General features: G+C 33.9%; 1 protein-coding gene across 1 annotated transcript; it reads left to right on the forward strand.

Annotated features, from left to right (window-relative positions):
• Positions 1-363: 363 nt before the first annotated feature.
• On the forward strand, positions 364-12,239 carry LOC123547564 (fibropellin-1-like). The gene is made up of 8 exons (XM_045334759.2): positions 364-1,021; positions 4,713-4,751; positions 5,289-5,399; positions 7,624-7,718; positions 8,715-8,837; positions 9,102-9,901; positions 10,412-10,517; positions 11,030-12,239. Exons 1-8 carry the CDS (start codon positions 371-373, stop codon positions 11,232-11,234), a joined length of 2,130 nt encoding a protein of 709 aa, XP_045190694.2. The 5' UTR covers positions 364-370; the 3' UTR covers positions 11,235-12,239.
• The last annotated feature ends 284 nt before the right edge of the window (positions 12,240-12,523 follow it).

Consider the following 12,523-nt stretch of genomic DNA (forward strand, 5'->3'; position numbering starts at 1 on the left):
ACAGAGCATTAGATATGGAGGTAATAAAATAATCAACTTAGGAAATCCAGAAAATCCACCGACGTAGTTTCAAGACGTTTGTGTATAAAAAAGTTCAAAGTGTAATAGATGACTATAATCTTGAAGATATTAAAAGTATAAAACAGACATTAGAAGCAGAAGTAAAGAATATTGAAGAATTAACAAAAGATTTTAAAAAGAATTCATTATTGATAGTTGAATTACAAGGTAAAATTGAAGAAGAAATGAAAGCTTGGTTGATTCTATTAAAGAACTTGAAGAGAAATCGATTTGACAGATGACACATAAAAAAGTATTTAGAACCAATTTTGAAAGTTATACACTCAAGTTTCAAGAATTAAAAGATAGTATGATTAAACATGAAGAACTAAAAGACAAGATTATTGAAGCTGAAAAAAAGTTACAAAATATGTATCAGTTAGAAATTAGAACAGAAATAAATAAACTAAATACTGAAACTGAAAAAAAGCATAAAGATTTATTAGAATTAATTTCAAATAAACTTGCAGAATATAAATCTGAATTGGAAAAGGCAGCTTCACAAAGAGGTGATGATCATGACACAGCATTAGATAACTTTAAAGAAGAGCTTAATTCTAAAATAGATGACTTTAAAAAACAAATTCGAAATTGGATTAGTATTGTTGACAACCGTCATAATTTAAAGTATGCAGACTTAAGTAATATTACAAAAAAATTACAAGAAGATATGACGCAGCTTAATGCTAAAGTTGAAGAACATAAAAATGAACTGGACTTTGTAGTTGAAAAATCAGTTAAACAAGGAGAGTTAATTACTGCTAATACTGAAGCAATTACTGCTAATACTGAAGCAATTAACACAGTTAATAATCAGATAGAAAATTTGAAGAAACAACTTGTAGACCTGATTAATAATGTTGATGCAAGTCACAATATAAAGTACAAAGAGTTAAGTAAACTTAAAGGTTTATTACAAGAAGATATTAATAAATTTAATGATAAATTTAATGATAAAATTAAAAAAAAAATAAATGATTTGGACTCTGTAGTTGAAATATCAGCTAAACAAGGAGAATCAATCACTGCTAATACTCAAGTAATTACTGCTAATACTAAAGCAATAACCGCTAATGTCAAAGAAATTACCACTAATGATGAAAAAATTTCTAATAATTGGGAAAAAATTATGAAGTAAAGATGCTTTCTTAAAACAAGAAACACAATTACTAGAACAAAGGTGTTGTTGACAATTTATCTGCTTCTGAAGTTGCCACAACAAAACGACTTGATGATTTAGCTGAAATAATTCTTAAACTTAAAAAGAAAGACAAAAAAATAGAAAAAAAGGCTAGAGGAAGTGGGACATGAAGTGTTTCTTATTGAATATAACAGTTTTTATACATATGTAAAAATGAAAAAGTATTTTAACCGTCTTGGTGCTTGGATACATTCAACATATGAAGGTATGGATGATCTGAACTATTTAAATGGAATGGATTTAAGATTTGGAATTTTCGTAGATTATAAAGATTTTATACACATAAACCAACAATATAATGTAGCTGTACCAAATGTGGTTTAAATGGTGTTTGCGGTTATATAAAACGGAATGTATATAATAGATATTAAATTTTTATTAACGGGGCCAGCCCATAGGTGAACCGGATAAACCGATTAAAAGTCCAATATCGCAGTTTATATTTAGGCGGTGCATGATGATAATGATCTAATTCTTGGTATATATTTGGCAGTAATAAATAAATATAGTAGCTGAGGACTTTGACACTGATCGGTTTAATATCTATTTATAAGAAAAGAATTAAAGTTTATCTTATTACATGGAACAATGTTTGATATTCATCCTTATAACGATTCAGAATCTACAGAAGTAACATTTACGCTTTTGCCGGGTAGTTACGTCAGATTATACATATCGGATGAACCTACATCGAATACTGTATCGATGAATCTGTATCGGATGAACATGTATAACCTGTATCGAATGAACAGCATATTGAAAAATAAGATCAAATATGTTGTATAAACAACTGAAACCATTCGACGATGTATGGTTGAACAATATATGAAAGTGACATGCGTTTACATTGTAAAACGTTACTATAAATAAAAGTATAGACATAAAGAAATTCCACTAATGTTAAAAATAAACTTGAACGGAACTGACATGCGTTTACATTGTAAACGTTACTAAAAATAAACACAAACATTGTGCACGGTATTTCAAATATAAAGATAAGCGTTACATTGTAAACGTTACTAAAATAGGCGTTTACATTGTAAACGTTACTAAAAATAAATGTTACTAAAAATAGGCGTTTACATTGTAAACTTACTAAAATAGATGTTACTAAAAATAGGCGTTTACATTGTAAACGTTACTAAAAATAGACGTTTACATTGTAAACGTTACTAAAAATAGATTTACTTTATTTTACTATAGGTTTTAACAATAATTTGTTAAAATCTTTTTTTTCTTTTTTTTAATTGTCCAGCATTGGTCAGTCTGGACCGAGGGTCAAAAGGTCAAATGAGGTTAAACCAAAGGTTTTCATTCGGTTTAACTAAAGATTTAAAAGATTTTTAGGGTATCAAGGGTACTAAGTTAGTATTTTAAGTTTAGGGCAAGGTTAAAGTCCACTTATAGAATAGGGACAAGGGGTCAGGGGGGTCAGAATTGAGTTCGCTCCGGTAATTCTAATACTACTTTCATCCACCAGACGAAGTGATGTAAACAAATCGTCAAATATCAAATGGTGGGCACTGTCCATGGTCAGCTCAGCCAACAAGTCCATTACCACTGCTCCACTCATTCCGAGATGGCACGTGTCACATTTCGATGTTCATATCTGTGCAGTGGTCGCCCCATACGACGGTTACGAATACTAGCATACAGCTTTTATAAATATGTACACATCCCTCGTTAGATATGCACATGTAAAAGTGGAACTTTGTCTACATATACAGACCCACTGGCATCAGATCAGAAAGAAAATGCCACTGTACACGTTATACCCTACCCCTAGGTATACTATAAGAACCATGGTCATGAACGGGAAAACACACGAACCCATTTAAGTTCTGAAACGCGCAGTTCGGTACATGTGTACATATTTTTTAACGTGACCCGCCACTAATTGAATTTGATATTTTCCATTGCATGTTTAAGTCTGATAGCCTGGTTAATGGCTAAAAAGTCATATTCACTATTATTATTGTTGTTATTATTGTTGTAGCTGTTATTATTATTATTATTATTATTATTATTATTATTGTTATTATGATCATTATTCATATTATTACTTCAAACACTGATAAAGGTTTAAATAATTAAGAACATAATATGTTCTATAGTAGACATAGAAATACATTTTATATGCATGCTTGTCAAGAAGTAAGTAAAATTTCCTTGTAAAATTCAGAGGTATTATTTTTCCGGCTGCAGGCCGATATTGTTCTCACCTTCACTTCCTGTAAATATTTGGGGTGAAGGTAATTTAACAGCTGATTAAAACTGTACATCTTGATTGGTGGATGAAAAATTCCACAGGTTTTCGAATGGAATAGATAATAAAGGGGTGTGCAGACGTTCTGAGCTATGTTGTTAGACAGTATAATCCGTTGCAAGACTCCTGTGGGAATAGCTTACGTCATAAACCCGAATCCCCTCGGTAGTGAAACTGCGACAGAGTTCGACTACACACCTGCCAGCTCTGCCACTCTGATACGGAGTGATCTCCCGTAAACGAGTTTACAGTCAACTCTTTGCCCAGTCAACTCGTCGCCATTTTGGTAATTTCGTATTCCTTGACTATTTCAGAAATGGTCATTTCGTCCCCCACTTTTCAACCCCTCCTTTTTAGTCTTATGTCAAAGTTTCCTAGATTATGATTAATATAATTATGATGTAAAATATAGGTTCTGTAAAAAGTTCTACATAAATAAAAATGAAAATTTTACTTTAAAAACTTCATTTGTTTTGCTTTATAAATAGTAATAAATATCCGATCGTATGGAAAAGTGCAGAGTGCATGTACGTTTCGTAGCTTTAAGTGTGCATTGACTAATGTATATTCTTGTTTTTGTTATAATTATTATTTTTAATAATATTCTTCTTCTTCTTCTTCTTCTTATTATTATTATTATTACTATCCTTTTTTATTTCAAACACTGATTTTTTTTAAACAATTAAAGAAATTATTAAGATGCAAAACAGATAGAAAAACATTTTTACATGCGTAGTTATTTACATTCCATCAAAAAGTAGGTATCGTTGTATTGGCATGTTGTAAAATTCACATTAACCTTGCTCATTTTTTTTGTCAAACAGCAGTATAATAATTCAAGATTTGAACAAAGTTTGATGGAAGATCAATTTTCACAAAATTTGATCCATTTCCGACGATAGGAAAACTACCGTATCATAAACATTTCTAAAATTATGACAATTTTGAAGATAAGATGGTGCAGAATAATTTGGCAGCTTTCTGTATCTGTAAATGCAGATTTGCTAGCCAGTTTTTATCAGATATACAGATTTCAGTGTTTGTCTTTGATCCCCGTTATTAAAGTCGTAAATAATATATGTAATGAATATTTTAAAATAGAGAGGGTATGATGAAAAGCAAGTGGATGGTCAGTTGAAAAGTATATGTTTCAAATGAAGTATGAACATGAAAGAAACATTTAAGCTGATAATTATTGCGTATTTTGTTTTGAATAATTTAAAGGTAAGTTTCCTTCATAGTATTAGAAAAAAAAACCTCAAGGAATAACTGTTTCTAACTTTTTGTTTAAATGTTTTTAAAGAAAAGACAAATATATCACCATTATTCTTTCAACAGGTTCTTGTTTGAATTTCCACGAACTTTATAAATTGTTTTAAACTGATTGCAGTTCCGGGTCTATTCCATATATTGCGTATACAACCCTATAGTTTAAACTTGTGGCTAGTTTTAATCAAAAGCCCCTGGATGCTTCACTTATGCTTATATATAATATGTTACTACAGCAAAGAAATTTTATCGTTATATTCTAATCATTGCTGTTTAGCTGTGTCAACCACCAGAAACTTTTTGCCTTGCAAACATTTTCGCCAACTGTAGTTTTCATGAGTAACATATGGATAACTTGGTACTTTCTCCTGAAAACGTACGCTTAGCCGCTCAAACGGCTAATATGAATTTATGATTCCTTTATTCAACAGTTGTAAATATTTAGTTTTATGTAATATCAAACTTATATCTTTGTTGTATTTTATTTCCTAGATCACCACTTTGGTGGCGCAGAACCAAACTATTTGTGGTAATGTTACGTGCACCGAAAAAGCAAGAGGTTGTCTCCAAAATGGTGGATGTAATTGTTTGGTTGGAAGTTATGTATGTATACTTTACTGTCTTCTTAAAAGTAGCGGGTTTGTAGAGAAAGAAACTGACTGCCGTTTGATATATTTTTCAGATATAGAAACCTATATCAAAATTTCATGAAAAAGTTGAAAAGAAGTTATTAATCTGTCTGTATGTGGGACAATATTTTGTTTGCTTAGTTAGGGAAGTTAGGAAAGTGTTTGCTAATATATATAAAATTCTCAAGAATTTAAAGGTAGACTATATGATTTCCTTTTTCTTATTAGGTTATTTGACGTTGTTCTGTATTTATATATATTTTTTTTGTACGCACGTGTGTCCAATACGGTAATATATTGTACGGTCACATGTTGCAAATAAACGTTCACGATTGGATAAATAAAATAGATATAGAATAATTTGAATTATACACGCGGCGACGTCTAGTGACTTATTGAACGTGCCTAACTAACAGTGTGTGTGTAAATTAAGTGTAACACAGATCTGTTATATCATTTCGACTCTGAAACGTCTTTTATATGAAGTAGTAGATCAAATGTGGTAGCACATATTGAAGACGAACGGGTTTTATGTACATAGGATTCCTTTTAAGTCATTGTCGATTAGTCACAGCATTACTAAATTACTTGTATTTATCATCATTTAATACATTCAGTAAAAGCTCTGTTAACAGACACATAGATCTAGATAATGTTGACGCATAAACACCGCTCATTGAGAATACACAATAAGTATTATCAAACATTAACAAGCAGTTTGTTTCCGTACTAAGATATTCATCAACACTAGAATTCAAACCCGTCGCCATACTTAACTAAATTACGTTGGTTTGGTATTAAAATCCTGTAACTACTACGATTATTCGGAAATAAACTTTTTGATAGCGCTCCAATTATAAAAAGGCACACTCTGTGTCAAACTGGAGGATAGTGCAAGATACAGAAGACACTCCCATTCCAGAAGCATTCCCATCAATGTTATGGGGCCAATTGGCGGCCAGCCAAACCTATTCAGATTTTCACTGGTTCTGGGATAAAAATTATAAAATTATATTACGTTAATAAATAGTTCTCTTAAATACTGACTATATATTAGCCTGTTTTATTCAAGGTACAAACACCGACAAACGCCTTTATAAAAACTCTCCACATAAACCAATTATTCTTTCGTACACTAAATATAAATCACAAAAGTTTGACCTTAAAATTGACAAAATACTGCTACTGCATAAAGCACACCTTAGTGACTTTTCCAAAGTGTTATAACTGGGAAATATCTATAAACCAATATGTCGTATTATGACGTTCTATGTCAAGTTTATCTAGTAATTCAAAACAGTTCATATAGTAATATGAAGTCTGCTATATCTTGGCAAGCGGCAGACATGGGGCCGATTACTTTAAAAAGTAATCGATTATTAAGACATTTTTAATAATCGATTATTAATTGATTAACAGACCAATTTCTATTAATCGATTAAATTATTAATCAATAACCCAAAGTTATCATGATTAATGATTATTTTTGAAAAGCACAGAATGAAACATAAATCACATAGCTCTATACATGTGTGTGTATGTGTGTGTGTGTAACAGTGACAAAGCATATTCATCTAAGCACACTACTAGAGTCAAATGGTTCTTCACCCATATATAGTTCAAATGTGTTTGTTGTATTTGATCATCATGAGGCGTTGAAATGTCTTATCACTCAAGCCTGCAGCGTTCAGGCCGAAAAACTTCCCAGCGATACTAAACAGCCGTTCAACAGGGGCAAATGTGGCATGTACAACTGCTATACATGCAAGTGCTGAATATTTGTCAAGCGCTTCTGGAAGACTCAGTCATTTGATTTGCTCATCGGCGTAAAGTGACGTAGCTAAGTTAAATATAACTTAAATGTCGTATATCAGCGGTTCCTGCCAAATTCTCCAAAGCAGTTTAAATCGTTTGATTTAGCGTATCATAACATTGTATTTTGATACAAGTGACCGGGATTGACCATTTAGAGATTGTAACTCCAGAAAAGTACCGAATACACAAAAACACGGTTTCATTGCCAAACCGACGATAACCAGATAGTTATGAAAATGTTGCGATTAACTAGATATTTAACAAGTTTGTAATGTTTAAAAGTGTTGACAGATATATGTCACCAAAGAACGTCATTCTCGACATGATCTGTGTGGTCTAAATATGTGTTCATTATTTCATTATTTTCTCTCTAATTATAAAAGGGGGAAGCGTGTGATAAGGACAGAGATGAGTGCAGGGCCCATGTTCCTCCCTGTGGTCGAACAGGACGTTGTGTAAATACTCCTGGCAGTTATAGGTAGGGATTTTCTTAGTTCCTTAAGTAAAAAAATGAATTACACGTGTTTCGAATGATTCAGGGTGTCAGTATATAGTATTCCGCATACGTACTGGGGACGTTTGGAATGATGTACATCGCGGGGACGCTACGAGTGGTTGGCATGACGTTGCCTCTTCTTGGTGGACTCGGTCAGGCCGTGTCTGGTGTCATTTTGCCTAGTTTGATTCTATGCTTTCAATGGATATTCTAAGATTTTATTCACATTTACTTTAAAAAAAATATCATTGTCTATGAATTCCATACATTATCTCCAAGACGTAATGTTTTCTTGTTGGGCTTTAAGCAATATCTGCATAATTTAAGGTCATATCGTGACTTTCCATCTTCTTTTGTGTGTGTGTGTGTGTGTGTGTGTGTGTGTGTGTGTGTTCGGGTTTAACGTCTTTTACAACTATTTTTCAGTCATATAAACGACGGTGTCTACTTGTAGCAGTGAGCACAATGCCCAACTTTATAGTGCTGCCTCACTGGAATATCACGCCGTAGACACGTGGCATGATACCTCACCCAGTCACATTATACTGACACCAGACTAACCAGTCCTAGCACTATCCTTTTAATGCTGAGCGCCAAGCGAGGAAGCTACTAGTACCATTTTTTACGTCTTTGGTATGACGCGGCCGGGGATCGAACCCACGACCTCCCGCACTCGAAGCGGACGCTCTACCACTAGGCTATCGAGGGTAGATAAATAATGTAGGTATCCGTCCGCGTATTATTATAGACGCGGGCTCGTACATGGTCGGAATCACCTACAACCCGATAGCCAGCTGATTGGCTTCCTTCCTGAACGATTTCTACAACTAAGCGAGATTTATAACCCGCAGAAGTAACGGACAAGTAAGTCGAATTCAGTGACCTTAACCACTGAGTCACGGAGACCCGTAAACATGCAGTGATGAATATATATTTCACAAAAAGTGTTTTTGTTTTCACTGACTTGAACATTTCCAGTTGTACGTGCTTGAAAGGATGGCAAGGAACACACTGTGAGAATCGAAGTATGTCAGCTGATGTGGAGTGTCTGCCTGGATGGACAGGGATCGTGTGTAATGACGATATAGACGAATGCCAGAAGTAAAGTTTTTGTTTATTCGTATATTATTTTTCAAATAGAGATTACTTAGATTACTGTTATGTTATACATGTATATCATATTTTACGTGCAATAGTTTTGACTGCCGGCCAGCAAGCCATTCAATAAGTACACTTCACCATACAGTTTACTTAAATAATTCAATGACACGGATCGGCTTTATATACTAGTATACACATCAAACAGAACTATGCATAGTCAGTCGATATAAGGTGGGCAGTGTACTTTTTATGTCTAAATTACAGTGACAGCTCCCTTTGTCCTGGATTACACAACAATTGCTCCAACAATCAAGGAAGCTACAAATGTGTGTGTGAAGACGGCTGGAAAGGACAAGAATGTGTGCAAGATATAGATGAATGCCTGACAAACCCATGCCAAAGCCAAGGCACTTGTGTTAACTCACCTGGTTCATATACATGCACATGTCTGAAAGGCTGGACTGGAAAACACTGCACAGATGATGTCAGTGAGTGTCTGGAGACACCATGTGCAAATTTGGGCACGTGCCATAACACTAACGGAACTTACATTTGCGCTTGCGTAACCGGATGGCAGGGTGAAAATTGTACCGTGGAGTTTGACGAATGCCAAAATACATCTTGTGGGATAAATAAAAAATGCATTAATGCAGATGGCTCTTACTCATGCGTATGTGATACAGGATGGCAGGGGCATAATTGTGTCGATGATATAAACGAATGTCAGACAGGATCGCCATGCGGAGAGCATGGTTCCTGTAACAATACAATTGGCTCATATACATGTAAATGCAAACAAGGATGGAGAGGTCAGAACTGCTCGGAAGACATTGATGAGTGCGAGAGTTCTATTTGTGGACCATACAATACCTGCATTAACAAGGCAGGTTCGTATACTTGTGTCTGTACAGCAGGTTTACAAGGTGAAAATTGCACAGAGGATGTAGATGAATGTCAGACTGATCGTTGCCTGAATTCAGGAACCTGTAAGAATACAGTTGGCTCTTTTACTTGCGAATGTCCGCCATACTGGAAAGGAACTAAGTGTGAATTACCATTTACAGGTACAGGATTATATATCTGTTATATACTACTTTAGTATAATGCAATATGTATTGCCACTACTGAACATTATACACTTTCGTTTTGCTTTGCCCATTTTTCCACTATCCTCAGTTTTTGAAACATGAAACGGTGGTTCGTAATTCTGCTGATATACTATGTATATGTATTAACTTGTTCTCCGCAAGTAGCAGATTATTTCATAACCTGAATAAAAGATAGACCAGTAAGCGATTGTCATCAAGTGCGAAAAAATATTTACAACACCAGATAATCGGACATACTTCTACAGGCTTATTGTTCGGAGTTTTCTTTGTAAGTTGAGCAGCCAAAATTTAATTGTTTTATTGCTTAATCTTATATAAGACCAAACGTAATTGCAAATACAACTTTTTAGTATATAGCATGATGGAAACAGAATAAAATATCAAAAATTGGTTTATATTAAGGATTATTTATGTCATGTTGCTATTTAATATTGATTAATGATTACCAACTGTTTGTCTTTCAAGATGATAATGATCAACTGGATATCGGAATGACTACAGGAATTGTCGTCGGTTCTATGGTGGCGGTCGGCGGATTACTGTCTCTTGTCATTTTTATAAGATACAAATGGTGATTAATACTTCATTCTTATAAAATCAATTTTTATTGTCATAAAATTCAAGTTGTCTTTCTCCTGTAGCGACTGTAAAATGTCTTCCTGGACTTGGACTCAGTGTTGTTATATTTTCTGGCCCTTTGGGATCATGGAGTACATTAATTTTTTCTATAATTAAATTCTAAATGGCGTGAGGGGTGTTGAACATTTCATTACCTCTCAAAAACAGACTCATTCAAACCGATAATGTTATCAAATTGCTTGATTGCGTTCTATACTTACAAAGGATCTTTTCACAGATTTTATTTTAGGTTTATTTTCACATAAAAGGTGCCATCATTGATTCTAGTAAAGTCTGATTTATTTTAAGACAGACTTAGATTAGATAAGATTAAACAGATCGTTTATAAAATTTGCAAAGTTTATACAACATATTAAAAGTTTTAACATACTTTTTATGACATAATTTACTCAGATCATATCAGATGATTATTACATCATGTTTGTAGAAAGTAATTTATTTCAGGAAATCAAATAATGTTGAAGACAACACAAACGATGTGGAAGGTATTTGTGTAGACCAGCAAGCGAAAGCGAGCATGGAAAAAGAGTCTAAACACGAGAACAAAGGTCACCCAAAGGGACAAGCAACTGCTGATTCAGATAGACATGTACAAGAAGTTGTAATGCGAACCAGATTCTCATTGAGAAAAATAATACCTAAACGTTAACATATGAAAGAGTGTTGTCACATCAATGTAACCAGATAATTATGACAGTGATTATGTGATAAATTGTTCGATTTTATTTCAATTTAACTTAGAAAATGCCATAGAAATGTATTTTGGATAGGTAGTAGGGTAGTGTTGTTTCGTCATTTTACGCATTGTGTCGATTGCATTTGTAAGTGAGAAGTTTTCTAAAAGATTAATTTGTCTTTTTTTCAAATCAAATCATCAGTTTATTCACGACTCCACTATTTCATGTTAAGAATATGAATGATCAAAAAGCAAATCCACAGCCCTTCTCTGTCTCCCTCAGTGATTTGCTATGCCCAGCCCAGCCTTTCCAAGCCCTGTACGTACATCTCTTTCTCGTGTAAACAAAGCAAGTAAGATTGTCAAACAAAATACAGGCCTTCTGGTCCCAGCAGTTGCATTTGCTAGGTTTCTTGGTACCATTTCCTCTTTTTACTCGTCCTGAGGCTCATTTTCTCGACATTACCCGTTCCCAACATCACCTCGCCGTACATCTAAAACGTCGAGGTTCAAATCGGCGCTGTATTCCGCCCCCATACAACGTTTACGAATGCAAGTATGCAGAGTTTATAGCTGTGTACACAGCCTTTGTTGATGCATGTACATATGTAACAGTGGAACTTTGTCTGTATATACAGACCCACTGGCACAAGACCAGAAAGAAAATGCCACTGTAAATGTTATACCCTACCCCTTGGTATACTTTAAGACCATGGTCATGAACGGGAAAACACACTAACCCATTTCTATTAAAAACGCTCAGGTCGGTAGACGATTTTTCTATGATAAGTGGCTATATTTCATAAACCTATTTTTGCACGTGACGTGCTACTTACTGACTTTGATATTTTTGCATTGCATGTTGAAGTCTGTTTGCCTGGTTAATGGCTAAAAAAGTCATTTTCATTATCATTATTGCTGTTATTATTATTATTATTATTATTATCATTCATCATAATTATTATTATGTCAAACACTGTTAAAGATTTTATACAATTAAGAACAATATAAATCTAAGTGGACATAGAAAGATATTTTGATATGCAAGTTTGTTGACATTCTATCAAGAGTAATTATCGTTGTGTTGGGATGTTGTAAAATTCATATTTATTATTATTGTTTTTATTAGCTCACCTGGGCCAAAGGCTCAGGGTGAGCTATTTTGATCGCTCACCGTCCGGCGTCCGTCGTCCGTCCGTCCACACTTTCCTTTAAACAATATCTCCTCCTAAACCATCAGGCCAATTTTGATGAAACTTCAC

Source organism: Mercenaria mercenaria, chromosome 9 (genome assembly GCF_021730395.1).
Source record: "Mercenaria mercenaria strain notata chromosome 9, MADL_Memer_1, whole genome shotgun sequence".
Classification (NCBI taxonomy): domain Eukaryota; kingdom Metazoa; phylum Mollusca; class Bivalvia; order Venerida; family Veneridae; genus Mercenaria; species Mercenaria mercenaria.